Here is a 25,114-nt window from a genome sequence, read left to right as displayed (position 1 = left end):
TTCATGGTGAAAGTTTTGCTGTTCGATCTAATGAATCGCTATTAAATGCACCCTGAAAGTTGTTCTTTGTCGTACCACCATGTGTTACAGCAGCGGCAAAAAGTGCCCCGTCAGATATAGTTATCTATGAACCAAGTACACAGCATACCGAGCACATTCTACTTGCTACTAGACATGACTTGTGGGGCTGGCGGTGAATGTTGCAGCTGCTTAAGCTAAGAGGAGAAATTTGAATGAGCGCAAGTCGTAGAGTAGAAGCGAAAACATACACACACAAGCAAGCACACTTCTCCACACAAAAGAGAAATACATTTTCTTGGGCTAATGATGATTTAAGGTCCCTATAGGCGCATTATTTCCATGTTTGCAAGGAAGCTGGATGGTGCGTACGGACTGGACTTGAAAACTTGTAGCCAGCTAGCAAATAGTTCACTATTACCATGAGGAATAGAACCATGTACATATTTAGTTACAACATGGTTGCTATGAAAGTTATGATCTTCATAATTTGAAAGCTAGTACTCCATTACACCACTCAACATTCAAGTTTGAAAGTTGCTGGGGTTAAATTTTCATGCGAGGCGATACTTTATAAATGAGGGGGTCAAACGCAAAGGGGTGTAAGTGACAAAAACTTGGTTTTGAGAAAAATGGTGCAAAGTTTTTCAATATTTTTCGTTTCAATTTGTATGGGGGTTCATAAAATTAATAATTTTCTATGAATTTTCACGTTTAATGTAAACATCGTACAAACTTTATCAGCATATTGCCGCAAATCTGTAGGACCAAAGAATTTTTTGCTATATTCAACTCAATTTTGACAAAAATATCACTTCACCCCTCTGCTTCTAAGCCCCTCAAATATGATTTGTCTATATACCAATTTTTAACAATAGAATATATTTTCAATATCAATCGAAAAACCTTCTTAAGTTCATAGCATACACAACGTTTGTTGATAACATCGTTGATGGAATGAAAGCCACGTCCCACATAAACAATCGAGTGCCACCAAAAAAGAAAATGTTTGTGTGCCATATGTTTGTTTCTTTTGAACTACCCGTAATGCTGGGTAGACACCTTTACGTTGTGTGTTACGGGGTAAGATCTACCATTGCCAGCTACAGGCATATCCTGACCCAACGAATACCTTCCTCATTATCCAACTCCGTGCTTCTTATGAGGGTGTCGCTAAGTCGGTGGCCTCTCGTTAAGTGAGTACTACATCAACACTTCCTTCCTCTCCCTAGTTACGGTGAAGATGGGCGTGGCCAGGAGTAGTAATCCTCATGCTTGTGCTATTTTTGTTTAAGACTGGCATCAAGGACCACTCCCCTTGTTGATTTCTGATAGCATTCTAGATAAGGATCTCAAAAGTAAAACATGAGTATCACTAGTGTCTAATCTACGAATTACACCGTAACAATGCTAATGCTAATATGTTTGTTTCTTTTGAAGAGTATTGCAAGCTACTTGGAAGGCTGCTACATTTATATTCTGCTCTATTGGGTGCAGTCCAAGGCCTTTAAAAAATAAAAACAAAATTACTAGAAGATTACTTGAAATTTGTCGGGATTCGTGAATTCTATTTGTTTTCATCATCATTGTATTTGCAATAAGCCGGATCGCCGCAATTGCTGTGCGAATACACAACATCTTGTAAGTCTCCAAATGTATGCATCGTTTACAAAACCGAGTTTTTCAAATCAAAATCTCCACCTATTTCTATATATATTCACGTATGTAAGAGAAGTATGTAAAGAGAAATAATCATTTTTTGACAAGGGCCTATGGCTAGTTACCTTCGCTAGAGGGATAGCCATTAGTAGCACCTACTTTACACGAAATAATATCCGAAAGCACTTCTGGAGACACCCTTGTGGTGAAACTTACAACTAGATAGACCATGTTCCGGAAGATGAGCAACATTTCTTGGATGTTATCGGACATTCAGAGGACCGAACATTGACTCTGATCACTACATCGTTGTCAGTAAAATTCAATCACAGCTGGCTGTATTGAACCAAAGATCACAGCGAACTATGGTTATAATATCCAGCAATTGTTGACAGAAAGAGTATCGACTAAGTACCGCCGGAAGCTCGACGAACGGATAAGCGCCGTAATCTGATAAAGTGACGTATACGCCTCTTTTCCATGCACGAGTTGAGTAGATTATCTGTAGATTCTCAAGAGCACGAGTTGAGAGAGCCATAACGCGCACATATAGTAAAACAATGGTAGATAATTTTTTTGTTAAATATCTTGGCTGTGCATATGCACAGCATATGTTTCGAAATGGACAAATTGATATGAAATTTTGCGAAAAAGAATCCACGTGTATTGTAGGGACTCGAACCCTCACCCTCCTACTCTCTAGATAGGCGTGATAACCCTTACACAAAAAAAGCACTTAAAGGTCACGTTTGCTGAAAAGCTAGCAGAATATGAGTACCAACTTTCACCGCGGTTAGTTTTTTTTTGGAAATTGAACATCTTTCGGATGCATGATTTGCCAAATCGTCGCATGTGTTTTACTGGTGTATATCCACAGTCAAGCGAGCCCACATTGTTTATTAAACGAGAGGATCGCACTCCATGCCCCCCAGTCATTAGTCGTCTGAGTACAGGCGACCGCTTACGTAAGGCAATCAAACTCATCAAATGCTTTAGCCAAGCAAGCCTTTGGCACAGCAGAGTGCGATTGTATTCGCATTCTATACCATCCCGCCCAGCCCGTTACTGACGAGACACCTTAAACTTTCCCACCAGTTCGGTGGAGACGCGTGATATTTTTCGTGATTGCAGTGAACAGTATCGTTGACTTCGAGTATCGAGTGCGGTAGTGTCGAACAGCAAAAGCGAGCTCCTCTCGCCGGCGCGGTACAAACACATTAGAGCTTTGCTACTTTCGTCGGTTTTTAGTATTCGTCTGGCGGTAAACCGAAATCCACCCGTGCCGGTTGGCGGCGCGAGTGACTAAAGATAGAACTGGCCACGGGCCACTCCCACCTACCACGAGAATCCAGGGGCCCTAATAATGCCACAACTCAATTGGCTGGATGGTGAATACATGGAACGCAGACTCTCGTCGTTCATGGACCCAGGAAACATATCAGGATCGCTGCATAAGCAGGGCATAAAAAGTCCACTACCTACCAGTTCCTTCCTCCTTTACTGTTTCGTGGAAGCGTTCCTCGGCGGAACAATCGATGACTACAGCAACGAGAACAGAGGAGTATCATACGTGTTGAAAGTAAGGAACAGGAATCAATACGAACGACTGCTAACGATGGACAAACGGAGGAACGGCACGCCAGTATCCATTATTGACCACCTAAAGCTCAACATCGTCAAGTGCGTGGTGTTCAACACTGACGCAATGATCCTGAGAGGGACAATGGAATCAAGAAGCTGTACCAGATCAAGTAACGGATGCTGGATGGTAAGATGGTCATTACTCCAACCATCGAACTAGCCATTTCAGACACCGTCACGCCGGCTGCCCGACGCAGAACTATTACCCCGATTCAATTAGGTGTTTCGCTTATGGGACTTTGTGCATACTGGAAAGAGATGCCCCAGTGCCGAGAAAATCGGCGAAAATAGATCCAAGCATCATTCGATGGAGGCCGCCATGATCACTGATGAAGTCAAGTCCGAAGGGGGTTTGTTTGAAGTGGGAGTAAACTGTGCCTAGCAAATAAGGCAAGACACGCAGGAGTTGGCAACCGTATGGAAGCCATCCAGAAAAAATAGATCGATTGAGCAGTTAGTTCTCAAGGGGCCGTACACATATTACGTAAGCACTTATGGGGGGAGGGGGGGTCGGTCAATATCTTACGCTCCATATAAATAAAAATTAATTTGTATGAAAAAAATCTTACATGGGGGGAGGGGGGGTCGAAAAACCCAGAAAAAATGCTAACGTAATAAGTGTACGACCCCCAAAGACTTTATTTTCACCGAGACAGTGTACAAGTCGCACAAGAATTTGGAGATCAAGGATTGATTGAGGAGCATGGTGAAGCAATACAGTGGAGAAACCACTACCAAGAACAAGCAAGCGGAGAAGATCGAAGCATAGCAAAGAAAACCACAACGACATTTTCAGCGACTCCTCCGATCCCAAGCAACACGCTTATCATGAATGGGTTTCTGTGACTCATATAGGACTAAATTTAGTCATATTGGAGTCGCTGCAACCAAAACAAGCTAAAGTGTGCTAGGGTAAAATATTCAATAGTGGAGGAGCTAAGCGCCTTTCAATGCTATTTGATCGATTGCACCAAATTTATATTTCATTTAGCTTAACTAAAACTCTTTAACTTTTCCTTGCACGAAGGGTGTTAAAGTTGCAACAGAATCCTATCTAGCCTCCAATTATTGGTTCTTTGTTCCAATAGTTGCGTTATTTTGTAATTCATGTTCCTATAGTTGCAAATCTCATTTTATACAGGATTCGCAACTATTGGAACATTATCGCAACTATTGGTGCAAAGGTAAAACAAAAATAAGGTTTTTAGTAATACTTTACTGATATTGAGGGAATTTGCAAGCTGTTTTCTTCTCTTTCGTGTTGTGAAATGTCAACTAATTGACCGACAATGCGGGTTGCTGTGTTAAATTCATCTTTTCTCTAAAAATTAAAATACCGCAACTAAAGGACCCCCATAACTATCGGATCGTTTACCCTACTTGGGATAGAATCGACACGACGCAAAAAATAAACACCAAAGCGAGTTCGTACGTCTAGGGACTTCGGAGACAGCTTCCCCAAGACGAAACGTGGTGTGGTTCCCATCCACCAAACCAATCAAGACCCTTCTCTTATCGTCTTATCGATACATACAGCACCAATGGCATGCACAACAGAAATGTGCAACAGTGCTACACATACGAGTGCTGAGTTACTTTAACTACAGACCCTCTCCCACCAAACAAGCCAGTGGGTGCAATGGAAGAGGTGTTCATTTATTTAATTATTCATTTATTTGTTTTCGCAATCTGACTTGAAGTCTTAATGACAAGTTTCTTGGAATCCACAGCTTATTGCACTCTCGTTTCAAGGAAAATTGTCAATATTGCATGCAAGTTGTATGCAACAAGTTATACTAAGGACACACCTGTGGTACTTGTACCATGGTACAAGAAGACAAGAAAATTACTCCAAGACTTTCTTTGATGAAGACAATAATCGGTACGGTGCTCTTTCAATATTCTTGTACAAAAACTGTTTTTTTTTTATTTTTCACAATTTTTACAAATCAAATAATAAATTTCATTCAGTGAGTGCAACTAATAGATGGATATTTGAGTATTCGAAATGTCACTGCACAAAATGGCGCACGCCAAATACAGGCGGGCGAGCGCACATCAAATACACCGGTGTGTAATGTGTAAATAAATAAATAAATAAATAAATAAATAAATAAATAAATAAATAAATAAATAAATAAATAAATAAATAAATAAATAAATAAATAAATAAATAAATAAATAAATAAATAAATAAATAAATAAATAAATAAATAAACAAATAAATAAATAAATAAAAAAAAAAAAATAAATAAATAAATAAATAAATAAATAAATAAATAAATAAATAAATAAATAAATAAATAAATAAATAAATAAATAAATAAATAAATAAACAAATAAATAAATAAATAAATAAATAAATAAATAAATAAATAAATAAATAAATAAATAAATAAATAAATAAATAAATAAATAAATAAATAAATAAATAAATAAATAAATAAATAAATAAATAAATAAATAAATAAATAAATAAATAAATAAATAAATAAATAAATAAATAAATAAATAAATAAATAAATAAATAAAAGCATAAATAAATAAATAAATAAATACATAAATAAATAAACAAATAAATAAATAAGTCTCAAACATTCCCATCTCGAAGTACTTTCCGTGTCATGTAAATATAAGCTTTCGTTCAGTATGATGAACAATAATTGAATCACCAAAACGCTTAACCTGTTTGTTTAACACGGAGGTCAATCTGCTACATCCACTTGAACGGAAATTTGCAGGTCTACGCGGATGATATCCTTCTCGTCGCTGTCGGAGAGCACCCCAAAATCGTAAGAAGGAAGGCTCCAGCAGCAGTCAACAAAGTGGCCAATAGGATCCACTCAGTTGGCTACCAAAAGGCGGCCAACAAGTGCGTTTGTGTACACATCTGCGAGTCCAACCATCAGCCCTCATCCGACCCATCATCCTGGATGGAAGTGCTGTTCCGACCAAAAAATGATCGGAGAAGCAACAAGCGCAAATTCTTTGCAAATAGTGAGTTGACGACAAGTACCGATCTGCAACCGATACTCGGACAGCTCGGAAACGAAAGGCAAGAAAGGAATAGTTATCAAATTCTTTGAAAGCAATTCTGTTTCCCACCGTCTGCGTCTGTCGTAAATCTGATTGGTTTTTTGTTCAGCGGAGGCCGAAGCAGTATTCCAAGCAGTCATCGAGTAGTGTGGAACTTTTTAATTCTTATTTCTTAGAAAAGAGGATTGTTAGGCGAGACGTCTTTCTACTCACTTCTTATTTTCACTTTTAATAAATTTCTACTTATTTCTTACTTTTCATTTCTCAGTGAATCATTCAAGATAACTCATTGCACTTAACACCTAAAAACAACAGCGGCAGTTTTTGATATTAAGTATTTGAAGAAGAAAAGTGAGCATGAAATGGTGTTGTTAAGACAAAAAATAATAAAAAATAGGTATAACAACATTGAGGTAAAGCACTGTCATTATCGGCCGAATGATCTTTTGACATTTTTAGTCAGGTGGCTGTTTCTGCCAAACGACCATTTCGACCAAATGACAAGTTTGTTAAGAAAATGCTTATTAAATGGCCCAATGACGTATTCGGCCTGTTGGCCTTCGACCAAATGAATTTCGGTCATATTACTTTAGGCCGAACAGCATTTCGCCGAAAAGTATGGCCAAAACTTGTTCCCCTATATGTAAAAATATTTAGAAAATATTAATCGAATGTAAATAATACGTTCGTCGTTGATAAAAGTGCAAGTGGGTCTCTATTTTTGAAGTGTTCCACTTTTACGCTTTAAAAACTACGAAACACATGATCAAATAATTGAACAAATCAACACTCTCTGAGCCAAAATTTGTCTATCTTGGAAGGATTTCGAATCAAAGGATAAAAATCCATACAGCTATTTTTAACCAAATATTTAATATTTAGGTAATTCATTTTTTACTAAACCACCACTGACTGTCAATAGTTCAACACGCACCTAGAGAAACGTGTCCCTTTGATTTATATTACGCTGAACTTACTTAATCCATTGCGATTTGCAATTTAAACACAGTCAGTGTTGGAACAATTGTATTGTTCCAATTTCAAACCCTGACTTTCATGTTAATTGCCAAAAAGCTTACTGTCATATACATGTATGAATAAAATAAGATAAATTATTTATACATACATACCTATAAGTACATTGATATCTAACGAAGTGGACGGATTTCAGAGATTTACGGATTTTGGTCCACACGGTAGAGGACAAAAAAGTCAGAGTAAGCGAAGAAATCGTTTAATGGATTTTTTTTAAATGTGATCGCAAAGCAAAACGTTTTTCGGAGTTTGGTGACGAGCATCGATGATTACCGTTAGAGTTTTCCGAGTAAACAGAAGCACACAAGTATTTTCGGTCAGGCTGATTGGAGAAACCATTTATTTATCTGCCATTCCACAAAAATTGCACGAATACGGCTGGTCGAGCATGTAGTCAGAATGCAGGACAACAACCCGTTAAAGCATTATGGGATAGAATTTGGACTGATGTTTTGATCAATTGGCGACATGCGGAATATCATCAACCTTTTGCAGATAACCAAGATAACTAATAATACATCTGTGCTCATCTTGAAGAACCTCTGTAGCTACTAACATTAGTGTATAAAATAATAATGAAAAACTGTATTCAAAAACATGATTCCGGCTCCGTAACGCTTCACAGCTGAAGATTTCCAAATAAATGATAGTTTAAAAAAAAAACTCTGTAGCTTTTCAATTGAGTTTTTTTTTCGATATGCGGTCGTCAATGTTTCAGTTTATCAAAATATTACTGATTCTTTGCATTTGTGTATTTGTACAGTGAAAATGTCCTACATTGCGTCTTTGCCCAATAATAATTTAAACTTTACATTGAGGACAATTAAACTTATATAGTTCCTCTTTTTTAGGACATTTTTATCGGGTTTATTTTTTTTTTTAAATAAGCTTTACTTAAAACATAGCCCAACTTGTTGAAAGTCGCACGAGAAATATTGGTTGGTCGGTGTCATCATTCAATGTGATTTATATGCAATTAAAGGCTCAACCTAAGCGATATCATCGCCGTGACTCTATCCCTTGGTCGCTGCAGGCAATGTTCCATTTAGGCTTCTATACCAACGGCAGTCGCTTCGTATGTGTTTGATTCTCCTTTCATTACTTTAGTGTCCGTAGAATTCAACTCTACATTTTGTTATGGAGGCGCATGGTTGCTTGTAGCGTTATAATGAATGTATATTAGTTTGGAATTGATTGTGGATTGATAGGAATAAGTATAAAAAATATATGATATTGCGCAGAAAAAAAGTCCTTCAATTGTAAAACGAATCGACCACCGCAATGCAACATGGCACAAACATAGTCACAGTCCCAGTCCCCACTAATAAATGCGAAAGCAATTGCACTTACCTCGCTGCTAAATCACGATGCACTACATTCATTTGCTCTAGATACTTCATACCGGAGGCTATTTGTGTTGCGATGTAAATTAAACATCCGTAGCTGCGGGAGAAACGAAGCGGAGAGAAAGTGAGAAAGAGAATACAATGAAAATTGAATTAGAAATAATAGTGTTTGCTACACTCTGCTCGGGACGTTTGGCACTACGTAGTTCGGTATTGTGTCGCTATCGCTATCTCCGGGTGTAGATCTCTGGGTGGCTACAATGGCACTGCGGGTTTGTGTATCTGTGTGCCCAGCTGGGTGTAGATGTAGATCTCTAGACTAACATTTGAAAAGGGCGTAACAGCCAAAATTTATTCTGTCTGATTCTTCGTTCACATATATAGCTATATATGTAGATAAATAATAAGAAGGAATAAATTTTGGCTGTTACGCCCTTTTCAAATGTTGGTCTAGATCTATTGTAAATTGTTGGCGCAAGGTTTCCGGGCAGGGAAATTCGCCCCCATCCCCTGTTTCATTTCGCTTCCTTACGTAGCAGAGTGCAGTGTCAGTAGATATGTACCGAGAAGAACGTGGTGCTCTCTGTACTCTGTATATGGTGCAACTTGAAATTGGCTACTCAGAGGATAGTGGGCACCTAATGCATAGGTGTTGTTGGTTGGCGACAAAAAGAATTCCTTTTTTATCATAGGCTTTCTGTGCCGCACACTGTCTGTGTAACGAAGATACTGGGTCCGTATGGCCACCCAGACCAGGTTGGCAGAATACAATTACGTTTTATTGGAGTATGTCCCAGTTTTCTCTGGTGCAGTAACGTCGCCGCATACGAACTACTGTAAATTGCTTTAAGCAGTAGACAGCGAAGTCGTTAAATTTATTTAACCAATATTCTTTCTCCATGAGGGTTGCGGTGTGCATACAAAGAACCTGATACAATGAATGTAAATAAATTTAAATCCTGATCAAGGCTTGATTCCATCGCGCCGGTCGAGGAAGTTGTTTACTGGCTATGCATTTATTTGAATGCGCACTTTGAGATACTTTCAGAACAGCGAAAGATTTGATTAACATTTTTATATAAGTAGTGATTCAAGCAATAAAAGGCATGTTTTCTATCAAATTATTATATTTGTATGGTTCAATAATAAGGTTATGTATATAAAAACGCTCCTGAACAGAGAATGAGTTCAAAGGAGAATGAAACAATCTCTCACTAATCATGTCAGTATACACTCTCGATACGTATCATACCGTGATACGGTTTCGGTTTTTCGGAAGCTGTTACAATAATGAACTGATGCGGGGGCTACACCCCATGATAAATTTATTTTAAAATGGGGGGGGGGGGGGGCACCAGTTCTAATGATGCATTTCAACTTGTTTTATACAGCTGTGCGAAAAAAATATGGTCCCCAACATAAAATGAGCGAGAACAACAGCGTTTTATCAAACACCCTCGGTTTTCTTCCAACTTGTATACAAGTGCGATAGACTTGTTGGTAAGTTATGTTATGATTCGAAGAGGTTTTCGCCTCTTTTTTAATCGTTGTTCGTTATCTATTGAGAGCGATTTCTGCAACCTTTCTCCTGAACAACGACAGCATTGGCTTCGCTGACATTTTGCACGGTTTGTAGAAATCGCTCTTAATAGATAACGATCAACGATAAAAAAAGAGACAAAAAGTGTTTCTAATCATTATAAGCGATGAAAACTAATTTATCGAGCTTGTATGCAAGTGCGAAAACAAATAATCGGATAAGAAATCCCTACCGAGAAGTGATGATAAAAAGCTTGATTCTCGCTAATCTCGTGTTGGGGACCATATTTTTTTTGGAACAGCTGTGCGTACAAAGCAAATTTAAATGCATCATCAAAACCAGTGCTCGCTTTTGAAGTTTTTTAAAAGAAATTTATCATGAGGTGTAACCTTCCGAATCAGTTCTTTATCAAGACAGCTTGCGAAAAAAGTCTCTCGTGGTTATGATATGTACGAGACATTTTTCGATTTCTTTTTTCTTATTTGATCCCTGATCTTTTCTAAACACCCTTAGCTCAAAATATGAAAAAGCCGCTCAAATAAAGTTCCTGAACTCGGGATGTAAAAATCGTCATCGGCAACATGAAGGTAGGCAGGGAGGTAATGTATAGATCGACAACGGCCAACGATGCATAAACTTTGCAGCCTCTCGCAGAATGGTAGTCCGAAGCACTCTCTTCTTCCGGAAGAATATTCACAAGCACACATGGGGATCACCTAACCACGAAACGGAAAACCAAATCGACCACGTTCTAATTGACGGTAAATTCTTCTCCGACACCCCGAACATCCGTACTAACCGCAGTGCGAATATTGGATCCGACCACTACCTCGTTGCAGTATGCCTGTGCTCAAAATTCTCGCTAGTATACTACGCGCATCGAATTCGAACGCCGCGGCTTAACATTGGGAAGCTACAAGACGGTAGACTAGTCCAAGACTACGCGATCAGCTGGAAGTGGCACTTCCAACGGAATAGCCGCAAGACGCAGCTTCTCTTGAAGATATTCGATTCGCCATTGGTAGCACTGAAGAGGCTGGACTTAATATTTTGCGAACCATTTACACAACTGCCATTTATCATAAAGTTGTGTTATAAAATTTGCCATTACAAATATGCTTTTTTATGATAAAAGCTTAGAATTAAATTAGATTAAATATTAATGAGTCGTGAGATAAACAACTCTAGAAGTCAGTTGAAAGTCATTAATAAAATAAAATAAAATAAAAATTATTATTTAGGTTACTTTAACTTAACCCCTTTTTTTTTGTTTTCGCTTGAAAATTTTTGCTTTCGCTAAAAATCACTATTTTGCTTTCTAAAATCGATCCAAACATGATTTTAATTCGTGATTTTATCAATTTAACACTTTGATTTTTCGGAATTTAGTTTTTCGAGTTTTTATCAAATAAAATAATTTCTCGAAGCTTTTGACCATTTTTGATTTTTCAACATACCGTGCAAACTCAAACATCGGACGGTTAAGCACTTTCTGATGTACAATCATCCTGTTAACTCACATTTTAAACCACACCGTTTAAATCACCATTGCAATCACTAAGTACAGTATTCATCCTTTAACTACCGTCTACGGGGGTGTCATTGGGCCAAAATGTGGTATGCTCCAAGTATGTGTTACAAAGCTCTAGTAGTTAATATTGGAATCAAGTTGTAATTAGTTAGGTACAAGCTTGAACAATAAATTTACCACTGTGTGGGGAAAAAATAATAAATGAGAGTAATTCTTCAAAGTTATATGTTGTTTAAAATTGGCCCATTCTCACCCCTCACAGGGGGTGACATTGGGCCACATACAATAAAGTTCAGTGGTGACGGTGCAACGATTCAATAAAAATAATTGCCTACATTACGGCTTTTACCAACTATGTATGGCAAATCAACCAAAGGCTTGGCCCAATCTCACCCCTTTTTAGCATGCATTGCTCATTGCTACGAAAAACCAAGACCGCTAAATAAATATTCATAAAATTCGATAAAACAACAAACAGATTATCGTAACATGATCACCAGGTATCCATCGATGTAAAATTCAGTTATGTAATAGATTTGTGGGGCATTACTGATTACTATTTTAATACGGGTTCATTCGATCAATAGTTTTACATTCAAATTCCAAGCATTATGGTACGAGCACAATTAATCCTTGGAATTTGTTTTGTGATTTCCTAGACGTGAATTTTAATATAATTTTGAACCGTTTAAAGTTTTCATCAAAATTCGTAACAGTTTCTGAGATATTAGAAGTTGAAACATTTTTCGTTTTTGGCCCAATCTTACCCCCTAGGCCCAATGTCGCCCCGAACGACTGTACGTATTTAATTTGTGCAAGATATTGTGAAGAATATTTGCAATTTATGAAAATGTCCGGCTTCTGTTTGATTCAAACTTCGGACACCGGTGAGGTTGTATTCATATTTCGGACACAAAGATTCAAACTTGGGACACCTGATTACACCGTACCGGGAAGAATAATTGAAAACAATTTTCACTGCACAGTTCAGACTGCCTTTCAATCATTTCAGCGCATTGTTTTAACATGTCTTATTAAAATGTAACTATACTAAAACAAGCAAAAACTATTAGTCTTTCCGATCCAGCTTCACGAAACATTTCGATGAAATATTTCAGAAAATTTCTCATACGAATTGAAGCGTCCGAAGTTTGAGTGTGTCCGAATTTTGATTATCCACGGTATTTAGAGTTTGAAAATACCCATCCAATGCTGACTTGTTTAAATTTTTAAATTTTCAGAGTTATTTTTTCATTTTCTGTGTAACTAGTCAGATAAATATTTTAGAGTGTAACATTCACCACCATTTTTAACTTTTACAAAGTTTTCTAAATTCGAGAAATTTATTTGTAGCACGAGGCGAACGCTCTACTCTCGTGCAATTTATTTTACCTTAATGCGTTCGAACGACGTTTTTTGTACGGGTTTTTTTCCCGTTCCCGCTGGACACGTCTCGTCCACGCGGTGTAAACCCGTCCGTGCGGGCCCATCATTACGGTAGCCAAACGAGAAGTGAGGCCTTCCGACCTACCGAGATTCTCCGAAGGAAAGAATCCTCTAGACACCTAGACACCATCTTTTGAAAAAAAAAGGATTACGACCCTTCTGAAAGGAAGCTTCCGAGCCTTTAAAAAATCGACTTCCGAGCCTCTTTAAAATAGGCTTCCATACTTTTTGACAGGAGGCTCCCAATCCTCTTGAAAGAAGTTTTCCTAGCTTCTTGAAAGGAGTCTTCCGAGCTTCTTGAAAGAAGTCTTCCGAGCCTTTTGAAAGAAGTCTTCCGAGCCTCTTGAAAAAAGCCTTCCGAGCCTCTTGACAGGAGGCTTCTGAGCCTCTTGAAAAAAGGCTTCTGAGCCTTTTAAGAATCGGCATCCGAGTTTCTTTAATATTTCTTGAAAGGAGGATTTCAAGCCTCTTAATAGAAGTCTTCCGAACCTCTTGAAGGAAGTCTTCCGAGCCTCTTGAAAGGAGGTTTCCGCAATTTATTCCGAGCCATTTGAAGGGAGGTTTCCGATCCTTTTGAAAATCGGCTTCCGAGCCTCTTTAAAATAGGCTTCCATACTTCTTGATAGGAGGCTTCCAAGCCTCTTGATAGAAGTCTTTCGAGCCTCTTGAAAGAAGTCTTCCGAGCCTCTTGAAAGGAGGTTTCCGCAATTTATTCCGAGCCATTTGAAGGGAGGTTTCCGATCCTTTTGAAAATCGGCTTCCAAGCCTCTTTAAAATAGGCTTCCATACTTATTGATAGAAGGCATCCAAGCCTCTTGAAAGAAGTCTTCCGAGCTTCTTGAAAGAAGTCTTACAAGTCTCTTAAAGGAGGCTTCCGAGCCTCTCGAAAGGAGGCTTCTGAGCCTCTTAAAAGGAGGCTTCCGAGCCTCTTGAAAGGAGGCTTCCGAGCCTCTTGAAAGGACGCTTCCGAGCCTCTTGAAAGGAGGCTTTCGAGCCTCTTGAAAGGAGGCTTCCGAGCCTCTTGAAAGGAGGCTTCCGAGCCTCTTGAAAGGAGGCTTCCGAGCCTCTTGAAGGGTGGCTTCCGAGCCTCTTGAAAGGAAACTTCCGAGCCTCTTGAAGGGTGGCTTCCGAGCCTCTTGAAGGGAAGCTTCCGAGCCTCTGTAAAGGAGGTTTCCGTGCCTCTTGAAAGGAGTCTTCCGAGCCTCTTGAAAGGAGGCTTCCGAACCTCTTGAAAGGAGGCTTCCGAGCCTCTTGAAAGGAGGCTTCCGAGCCTCTTGAAAGGAGGCTTCCGAGCCTCTTGAAAGGAGGCTTCCGAGCCTCTTGAAAGGAGGCTTCCGAGCCTATTGAAAGGAGGCTTCCGAGCCTCTTGAAAGGAGGCTTCCGAGCCTCTTAAAAGGAGGCTTCCGAGCCTCTTGAAAGGAGGCTTCCGAGCCTCTTGAAAGGAGGCTTCCGAGTCTCCTAAAAGGAGGCCTTTAGTAGGAAGACTTCCGAGCATCTTAAAAGGAGGCTTCCGAGCCCCTTGAAAGGAGGCTTCCTAGCGGCTTGAGAGGAGACTTCGAGCCTTTGGATGCATTGTGAAAGAAGGTTTCGGAGCCTCTCAAAAGTAAGTTTATGAGTTTCTTGAAAAAAGGCTTTCATTTTTTTATCAGCGAAGCTACTGAGCTTTTCGAAAAAAGCCCTCATGCCTCTCAAATAGAGGCTTACAAACCTCTAGATTCTAGATGGCCCTAAATTCGTCGCTTGCCTGACTCGAAAGTATGACGGTACGACTGACAAATTTTGAATCTTTCGTGTATCAAAAATTGGAGAGAGTGTGATATTGATCGTGCCGTGTAGACGTGCGAGGAGGATCGAGACCTCAGATCTGCGCTGACTGAACATGTTCGGGGCCGAGGAAATCAAGCCAAACCTATTAGGAAAGTACTCGCGAGTCTGGATCTCGAATATATGTCCCTTATCCATCAATAATTTTCAGCCCCTCCCCTTTTTGCGGTAGCCCTTCATAAATATGTTCCTCTTACAGTACATCTTAATGTCAGCCATCATTCTCGTTCGTATGTCTTCCTGTTTTTGTTGCTTTGTTTATTTGCTCCGTTACAAATATACATCGACAAGAATGCCAGCTATGTTAAAATCGGCATTGTTATTACTGATGCTCCCTGAAAGCTTGGCTTCTGTACTTTATTATTATATTCCACAATCTTGGCTAAATCTCTAAGGTTAGGTTAATCTTCTGGTTTCCCAAAACTAACACTATTGTGTAAGAATCGGAATGAAGAAACAAAATATTCTGAATAAATAAAAAAATCAAACTTAAAGTGTTCTTATTGTATGAGAAAGACAAAACTAGAAGAAATATAAAAGTAAATGCTGACAAAAGTGAATGACTATTATCATTTTTTTAAAAATTGTGATGAAATCACGTCCCATCCGCATTTCAGGTTGAAATATGGCGAAATGTATACGGCGTTGCGGAACACTTCAATAGTAATGGCAATCTAAAACCATGTATTTACAGAGTAACCTATTTTGATTGGTGATGTAAAAGGTGGGCATCGACGACGGGAGACATTCTTGATGCCATAAGCTTCTTATGGCATGAAAAATGCCATAATGATATATCCGTTAAAATCGGATTATGTTTATCTGTCTCAGTGTATTTTTTTAATCTACCGAGGAGTAAAACGTTTTGATTGCACCCTCCAGGTAAGCAACAGATTAATCATATGCATATTAATTTTAATCCAATAAATAGCATTGGAATGTGCTGAGTTCTGTCGCTGTTGTGTCTTAGATTCTCTCCTCCACTCATAAACCAAAAATTATACGCAAATGAACAAGTGTATATGTAACTACTTCGTAATGGTAATCATATAATATCAACACCAGGCAATATCACTATCTCTCGCCCCAATCTACGACGAGATCCGCCAGCTTAAGCTTATGTAACGAGTTTGCATTTTAAGTCACTGCTGGCGCACCCGAGAACCTCTTCTCTCCGGCCTCCGAGCTGGGTATATTGCAGTTGGCTCGAGTCTTACCGCATAACGGCACTAACGTATGGACCAGCCAGCCGCTCGGAGGAAGCGCCTCGGCAAGAAGCAGGATATAACTAAATAACCCAACACTCTGGTCGCATCCTTGTCGTCGTTCTTGCTGGGGAGGAAATGGGATCCACATCGCTCCGGCAAGTGCAATATGGTAGAATTATTATTCTCCTATTGCACTCTTGTTTTAACCTACATTGTCATTCCTCCAGCCGGGGAGACGCTGTCTGAGGGTTTTCCTGGTTTCCTAAAGCTGACATGTATACGTTTTGGATGATATTTACAATCCTTTTTCACTTAGGCCCAGCCAGGAAGCGGAAGCCACAGACCACAGGACCTGGAGCACGGCGGCAGAGTCGGCAGTCCAGATGTTGTGCTGCGTTGCCATTCGGTGATGCTGTCGGGCTGAGTGATCGTTCGGGTGAATATTATAATCCTCTTGGATGCAGTAAAACTCTGCTCTTCAAAAGAAAACCAGGAAACTACATCCGACTGGCGTTAGCCTTTTGAGGACACAGCATACGGGCTTGGAATGTGATGTGAGTTGGTTGGAAGTGGAGACCGCAATCGAGAGACGAGTATTAATTATTATTGCCCAAGTGGTATAACATGTTTACTGGGAAGACAAATGTCGAGTAAACGAGTGGTGAAGGCATTTATGATGTAAGAGCCTTTACTTGCAACCCAGCAACAGAGACTTAGTAAGATATTTAAACATATCATGACCAACAGTCAATATTGCAATGCATAGATTATTAATCTCAAACATGTGAGACGGTACAAGCACATGAATCTTTTAGTGTTGGAAAAATCAAATTGACTCTTCGAGATCTCTGAAGTACTTCCTATTTATTTTTCATTTGATGGAATTTGATTTTCAATTAAATACGGATTAGATAAGTGCCCACAAAGTATGCATAGCAAATAAATGGTTCTATACTAGTCGAATGATTGAGTTTTTGCTTCTCTCGTACACTAAAGGTCTGTCAAAAACAAACTATTTATAGGAGGCTTTTTGAGGTGATGTCTGTGGATGTATGTTCTTCTTGTAATAGTTTTGGCCAAACGTCCTTTTACTCAATAACCTACCGGGACTTTTTGCTTACGTTGTAGTTTTTACAAGTTTCCAACAGTTAATATACACTCCTACAGCAAAACCAACTCACCTTAAAGAATTATGCTGCACCAGCGTGCCAGTTTCGGCCGTGTGCTCCTGCAGGAATTGGTTCAGGTCTGCACCGAACTTGTAGTCTAAAACGATACAAATCGGCTCGTCCTTCAGGCAGGCACCGACCAGCCTCGCCACGTTCGGGTCATTCAGTCGGCTGAGCTGCTTGGCCTTCGCCCGGAACTCCTTCTTGACGTGCTCTGACGCTCCGGGGCGAAGCGTTGACACTGCGACCAGGTTCGAACTGCAAGGGGAAAAACAAAAGTGAAAAAATATAAAAAACTAAAATCAAACAACGCAAATTGGAAAGCGTGGTTTCACGTTATCGTGGAATGCGACCAAATGGCTGGCTTGACGATTAATTGCTCACATGGAGCTCGTTCTGAGGCCTAACAACCGCTCCACTGCAAAATGAAAACACCATCCAAACCTTTTAAATGCTACTCTGAAATTCAATTCGCCGCCCTGAGGTAGGACGGTTTGGTGCTTTATCGCTGAGCTTAATTTTCTATTCACTTTAGCCTTGACTCGACGAACATCCTCACTCTATCCGGACGGAGGACCTTTTCCAAAATTCAAACACCGCCCTGGAGTACAATTCCGGCGGAATTCGTGCGGAATAGTGATGTAAAATGCATGTACCCCTCACAATCTATGGCTTTTGGGTCCTATCGTCTCGGTGTGCCTCATACTCTGTTCTACTGCAGCCGTTGCACAATGGGCCAAATTGTAATCACAGCTAAACAAAACGAAATGTGGTCTATTTTTGATTAAAATTAAAGAAGCTTTTATTTTTTTATTTGCCTGAAATGTTGCACATGCATTCTCCATGGCCTAAAAATGACAATTCACTTCGTTTGCTATGATTTTGACTATAGCCTAAATTTTTAGAAGGGTGTAAGCAAAGTGCTACGCGAACAAAATGTTCACTTTATGCACTAACTGAATAACATGCATTATGATAGAGAACTTCAAATATAACTACGTGGTTGTTATAGTATTTCCATTATAAAGATATTTATTTCAATTTATTTTCATGTCCGATCCATTGTGCAATGCTCATTCGTGCCTAGTAAAGGAGCTTACAGCTATTTCACTTGTACGACTGAAGCGGCTTGATAGAGTGCAGAACTGGAATGCTATGGCCGTATGGAACTGCAAGGATAACGGATTCCATCGGTATTGGAGGACTCATAGCTTCGAAGTACCAACATGGTGCGAAATGGGTTATATTTTCAATCCTTTTTGATAATGACTACATGTGGAATGGTGATGTATAGTTGTGACCAGAGTACTAGAAAGGATAAGAGCTCGACAAAAACTCCATACAAATTATAATGAATGTTTAAAAAATGCTGATCGGTGATCAATGGCACAGAAAGCTCTGCTCGCATAACCCCTAAAATATATAGCGAACAAATATTTTACAAAATAGATAATAATATAAATACAGGCTAATAATAAATACAGGATATTTTCCATTTTTGTAATTTGTTACAATTTTCTGTTATTTTAACTATTAATGGGACGCATTTTACTACAGAGTTTGTTACAAAAAATTATATAACTAAATAAAACTTTAAGAAAATTATTTTGAGCTTTTTAGTGCCTCGAAGTCGAGTCAAGTACGAGACACTGAAGACGGCCTTACTGTTGAGGTCGAAATACGTATCTGTCAAGATACAACTAAGTGGTGGAATTCAATGGGATTGTGCAAACTCGTCTTATGACAAGTAAATAAAACGGCCTGTTATAAATCTGTTACTTTACTCTAGACGGGAAGTTAACAAGATATTTTCAATTTAAAGAAAACAAATGCAAATATAGCATTTTTTCTCAAGCACTCCGTATCATCGTCATTTTTATAGCTGATTCAGTCATTCTACCTTTTCATGAAATAACAGCGTTGTGTTCAAGCAGCACAAAAAGTTAACTGAATATTTAAGGTGCACTTCCACAGCTTGTCAGCACCAAGGAAAGTGCTTTCGACGCTGGACTAAAAGCTCGTAGGTTGACGAATTCGTTGGTGAAGTGAACTTTTCCTAACGGCGACTTCGGCATCGTCCTCCCTCATCAGTATCAACAGCGCTGCCTGCCTCAGTGTATATTACAATATTTAAACAAGCATCTATGCTACTATTACTGAAGCTACACCAACTGCGACCATTCGGATTGCTAGCCGAAAGGAATGTTCCTTGGTAGCGGGCCCCAGCTGGACGAAATGCACCGCCTCATTCTTTGAACCTAGTTGGATAAAGTGAAGCGAGCCTGTCCATTTTCTCAATATCGTTCACTCGAGTCTGTGGTGTCGTTTCGCTATTGTTGCCCTACGTGCTGTATTGTCGTTGCTGTTCTCAAACAAGGTTCGAGCAATTTGTGCACAAAGCCATAACCGACCGACCAAAAGCACCACGACCATGTAGATGAGAAATTACTCCACCGTTGGTTGGATCAAGAGCTTTGCTGTAGTTTAAACAAAAGCATTGTCGTAAGTACGTCTAGAAGATATTCGAATCTCAAGGTGGTAGACTTTCCACAAAATTCAAAAATAAGGTAAACTGGAACGGGTCGTTCGGCCGAACATTAAAAAAATAATCTTAGATTACGAATAGTAAACAGCTAGAAATAAGAAGTGTGTAGCGAATTTTTAGTGTTTAGTGTTTAGCGAATTTTAAAAAATTCAATCGCGAATTGAAAGTAAGGAATGAGAGCTCACATAACAAATAAGAACTGAGCTGTGATTAATAAGAAAAGAGAAGTAAAAAGTGATAAGCGAGAATTGAAAAGTGATATGTGAGAAGTGGAAGGTGAGAAATAAGAATGAGAAGCGGAATGAGAAATGAGAAGTGAAAAGTGGTAGCGAAAAGTGAGAAGTGAAAAATAAAAATTGAGAGCTAAAACTGGACACTGGGAAGTGAGATCTGAGTGAACTGAGAAGTGAGAGCTGAGAACTGGTAACTTCTCCTAGATTTCTGCCTATTTTTTTTTGGAGCGAACATACAGCTGATGAAAATAAGGAATCATCTTTCCAGATTTCACAATAATCGAAGCGCCATCCGAAGTATAACTGCGACTACGAAATTGGCTTCAATGTCACAACTTATTAACAGCTGTTCCACGGATTGCTTTATCTTGTCCGCCGGAAACGATCCATTAAGCCGAAGTTGTCCCAAGTTGTCGCATTTCGCTATTAATGACGTTCTTCATCGAAGTCCCCCAAGTCCAAGACGATCATATCGGAATCAAAATTTTCAGATAATTATGACGAAGATTGTTTCAACGACATTAATGATAGTGAAGAATCAGAAGACGAAGTCCATTCGTTCTCATTTGGTAATATCTGAACTTATATTATATTGATTTGAACCATTTGTTGAATTTAATTCACGATAATATAAAACCGATTTTGGAGAAACTTTCAAATGAATTCGAAACATAGAATTTTTCCTTGATCGCTAGTGAAAAACTTAATGTTCCACAGAAGGGACGAAAAACGGCTTAGGGAACAACTTCAACTCGTTCAGGATGTTCTGAAAACTAGTGAACTTTCAAGAGGCCCGGAAGCCTCCTTTCAAGAGGCCCGGAAGCCTCCTTTCAAGAGGCCCGGAAGCCTCCTTTCAAGAGGCCCGGAAGCGTGCTTTCAAGTGGCCCGGAGGCCTCCTTTCAAGTGCCCTGGAGGCCTCCTTTCAAGAGCCCCAGAGGCCTCCTTTCAAGAGGCCCGGAGGCCTCCTTTCAAGAGGCCCGGAGGCCTCCTTTCAAGAGGCCCGGAGGCCTCCTTTCAAGAGGCCCGGAGGCCTCCTTTCAAGAGGCTTTTAACTGAGGCCGGAGGCCTCGGAGGCACGGAGGCCTCCTTTCAAGAGGCCCGGAGGCCTCCTTTCAAGAGGCCCGGAAGCCTCCTTTCAAGAGGCCCGGAAGCCTCCTTTCAAGAGGCCCGGAAGCCTCCTTTCAAGATGCCCGGAAGCCTCCTTTTAAGAGGCCCGGAAGCCTCCTTTCAAGAGGCCCGGAAGCCTCCTTTCAAGAGGCCCGGAAGCCTCCTTTCAAGAGGCCCGGAAGCCTCCTTTCAAGAGGCCCGGAAGCCTCCTTTTAAAAGGCCCGGAAGCATCCTTTCAAGAGGACCGGAAGCCTCTTTTCAAGAGGCCCCGAAGCCACCTTTCAAGAAGCCCGGAAGCCTCCTTTCAAGAGGCCCGGAAGCCTCCTTTCAAGAGGCCCAGGCCTCCTTTCAAGAGGCCCGGAAGCCTCCTTTCAAGAGGCCCGGAGGCCTCCTTACAAGAGGCCCGAGGCCTCCTTTCAAGAGGCCCGGAGGCCTCCTTTCAAGAGGCCCGGAGGCCTCCTTTCAAGAGGCCCGCAGGCCTCCTTTCAAGAGGCCCGTAGGCCCCCCTTCAAGAGGCCCGGAGGCCCCCTTTCAAGAGGCCCGGAGGCCTCCTTTCAAGAGGCACGAAGCGCCCCCTTCCAGAGGCTCCGCGGCTTCCTTTCACGAGGCCCTGAGGCCTCCTTTCAAGAGGCCCGGAGGCCTCCTTTCAAGAGGCTCGAAGGTCTCCTTTCAAGAGGCCCGGAGGCCTCCTTTCAAGAGGCCCGGAGGCCTCCTTTCAAGAGGCCCGGAAGCCTCCTCTCAAGAGGACCGGAAACCTCCTTTCAAGAGGTCCGGAAGCGTCCTTGCAATAGGCCCGGAATCCTCCTTTCAAGAGGCCCGGAAGCCTCCTTTCAAGAGGCCCGGAAGCCTCCTTTCAAGAGGCCCGGAAGCCTCCTTTCAAGAGGCCCGGAAGCCTCCTTTCAAGAAGCCCGGAAGCCTCCTTTCAAGAGGCCCGGAAGCCTCCTTTCAAGAGGACCGGAAGCCTCCTTTCAAGAGGCCCGGAAGCCTCCTTCAAGAGGCCCGGAAGCCTCCTTTCAAGAGGCCCGGAAGCCTCCTTTCAAGAGGCCCGGAAGCCTCCTTTCAAGAAGCCCGGAGGCCTCCTTTCAAGAGGCCCGGAGGCCTCCTTTCAAGAGGCCCGGAGGCCTCCTTTCAAGAGGCCCGGAGGCCTCCTTTCAAGAGGCCCGGAGGCCTCCTTTCAAGAGGCTCGAAGGTCTCCTTTCAAGAGGCCCGGAGGCCTCCTTTCAAGAGGCCCGGAGGCCTCCTTTCAAGAGGCCCGGAGGCCTCCTTTCAAGAGGCTCGGAGGCCTCCTTTCAAGAGGCCGGAAGCCTCCTTTCAAGAGGACTGAAGCTTTCTTTCAAGAGGCCCGGAAGCCTCCTTTCAAGAGGCCCGGAAGCCTCCTTTCAAGAGGCCCGGAAGCCTCCTTTCAAGAAGCCCGGAAGCCTTCTTTCAAGAGGTCCGCTTCCGCCTCCTTTCAAGAGGCCCGGAAGCCTCCTTTCAAGAGGCCCGGAAGCCTCCTTTCAAGAGGCCCGAAGCCTCCTTTCAAGAGGCCCGGAAGCCTCCTTTCAAGAGGCCCGAAGCCTCCTTTCAAGAGGCCCGGAAGCCTCCTTTCAAGAGGCCCGAAGCCTCCTTTCAAGAGGCCCGAAGCCTCCTTTCAAGAGGCCCGGAAGCCTCCTTTCAAGAGGCCCGGAAGCCTCCTTTCAAGAGGCCCGGAAGCCTCCTTTCAAGAGGCCCGGAAGCCTCCTTTCAAGAGGCCCGGAAGCCTCCTTTCAAGAGGCCCGGAAGCCTCCTTTCAAGAGGCCCGGAAGCCTCCTTTCAAGAGGCCAGAGCCTCCTTTCAAGAGGCCCAAGCCTCCTTTCAAGAGGCCCGGAAGCCTCCTTTCAAGAGGCCCGGAAGCCTCCTTTCAAGAGGCCCGGAAGCCTCCTTTCAAGAGGCCCGGAAGCCTCCTTTCAAGAGGCCCGGAAGCCTCCTTTCAAGAGGCCCGGAAGCCTCCTTTCAAGAGGCCCGGAAGCCTCCTTTCAAAAGGCCCGGAGGCCTCCTTTCAAGAGGCCCGGAGGCCTCCTTTCAAGAGGCCCGGAGGCCTCCTTTCAAGAGGCCCGGAGGCCTCCTTTCAAGAGGCTTTTAACTGAGGCCGGAGGCCTCGGAGGCCCGGAGGCCTCCTTTCAAGAGGCCCGGAGGCCTCCTTTCAAGAGGCCCGGAGGCCTCCTTTCAAGAGGCCCGGAGGCCTCCTTTCAAGAGGCCCGGAGGCCTCCTTTCAAGAGGCCCGGGGGCCTCCTTTCAAGAGGCCCGGAGGCCTCCTTTCAAGAGGCCCGGAAGCCTCCTTTCAAGAGGCCCGGAAGCCTCCTTTCAAGAGGCCCGGAAGCCTCCTTTTAAGAGGCCCGGAAGCCTCCTTTCAAGAGGCCCGGAAGCCTCCTTTCAAGAGGCCCGGAAGCCTCCTTTCAAGAAGCCCGGAAGCCTCCTTTCAAGAGGCCCGGAAGCCTCCTTTCAAGAGGCCCGGAAGCCTCCTTTCAATAGGCCCGGAGGCCTCCTTTCAAGAGGCCCGGAGGCCTCCTTTCAAGAGGCCCGGAGGCCTCCTTTCAAGAGGCCCGGAGGCCTCTTTTCAAGAGGCCCGGAGGCCTCCTTTCAAGAGGCCCGGAGGCCTCCTTTCAAGAGGCCCGGAGGCCTCCTTTCAAGAGGCCCGGAGGCCTCCTTTCAAGAGGTCCGGAGGCCTCCTTTCAAGAGGCCCGGAGGCCTCCTTTCAAGAGGCCCGGAGGCCTCCTTTCAAGAGGCCCGGAGGCCTCCTTTCAAGAGGCCCGGAGGCCTCCTTTCAAGAGGCCCGGAGGCCTCCTTTCAAGAGGCCCGGAGGCCTCCTTTCAAGAGGCCCGAGGCCTCCTTTCAAGAGGCCCGGAGGCCTCCTTTCAAGAGGCCCGGAGGCCTCCTTTCAAGAGGCCCGGAGGCCTCCTTTCAAGAGGCCCGGAGGCCTCCTTTCAAGAGGCCCGGAGGCCTCCTTTCAAGAGGCCCGGAGGCCTCCTTTCAAGAGGCCCGGAGGCCTCCTTTCAAGAGGCTCGAAGGTCTCCTTTCAAGAGGCCCGGAGGCCTCCTTTCAAGAGGCCCGGAGGCCTCCTTTCAAGAGGCCCGGAGGCCTCCTTTCAAGAGGCCCGGAAGCCTCCTTTCAAGAGGACCGGAAGCCTCCTTTCAAGAGGCCCGGAAGCCTCCTTTCAAGAGGCCCGGAAGCCTCCTTTCAAGAAGCCCGGAAGCCTCCTTTCAAGAGGACCGGAAGCCTCCTTTCAAGAGGACCGGAAGCCTCCTTTCAAGAGGACCGGAAGCCTCCTTTCAAGAGGCCCGGAAGCCTCCTTTCAAGAGGCCCGGAAGCCTCCTTCAAGAGGCCCGGAAGCCTCCTTTCAAGAGGCCCGGAAGCCTCCTTTCAAGAAGCCCGGAGGCCTCCTTTCAAGAGGCCCGGAGGCCTCCTTTCAAGAGGCCCGGAGGCCTCCTTTCAAGAGGCCCGGAGGCCTCCTTTCAAGAGGCTCGAAGGTCTCCTTTCAAGAGGCCCGGAGGCCTCCTTTCAAGAGGCCCGGAAGCCTCCTTTCAAGAGGACCGGAAGCCTCCTTTCAAGAGGCCCGGAAGCCTCCTTCAAGAGGCCCGGAAGCCTCCTTTCAAGAGGCCCGGAAGCCTCCTTTCAAGAAGCCCGGAAGCCTCCTTTCAAGAGGCCCGGAAGCCTCCTTTCAAGAGGCCCGGAAGCCTCCTTTCAAGAGGCCCGGAAGCCTCCTTTCAAGAGGCCCAGACGCCTCCTTTCAAGAGGCCCGGAAGCCTCCTTTCAAGAGG

General features: G+C 42.7%; 1 protein-coding gene across 3 annotated transcripts in view; it reads right to left on the bottom strand.

Annotated features, from left to right (window-relative positions):
- LOC134211978 (discoidin domain-containing receptor tyrosine kinase B) overlaps positions 1-25,114 on the bottom strand; it is an 802,844-nt gene that overhangs the window by 91,410 nt on the left and 686,320 nt on the right. For all 3 annotated transcript variants that reach the window (XM_062689416.1, XM_062689415.1, XM_062689417.1), the window contains 2 exons: positions 17,466-17,711; positions 8,740-8,832 (listed from right to left, as the gene is read on the bottom strand). In XM_062689416.1, the coding sequence (XP_062545400.1) occupies positions 8,740-8,832; positions 17,466-17,711 (339 nt within the window). The remainder of the gene's footprint in view (positions 1-8,739; positions 8,833-17,465; positions 17,712-25,114) is intronic.

This window comes from Armigeres subalbatus, chromosome 2 (assembly GCF_024139115.2).
Source record: "Armigeres subalbatus isolate Guangzhou_Male chromosome 2, GZ_Asu_2, whole genome shotgun sequence".
NCBI lineage: Eukaryota > Metazoa > Arthropoda > Insecta > Diptera > Culicidae > Armigeres > Armigeres subalbatus.
The sequence above is the reverse complement of the archived record's forward strand: the minus strand, read 5'-3'. Positions and strand labels throughout refer to the sequence as shown.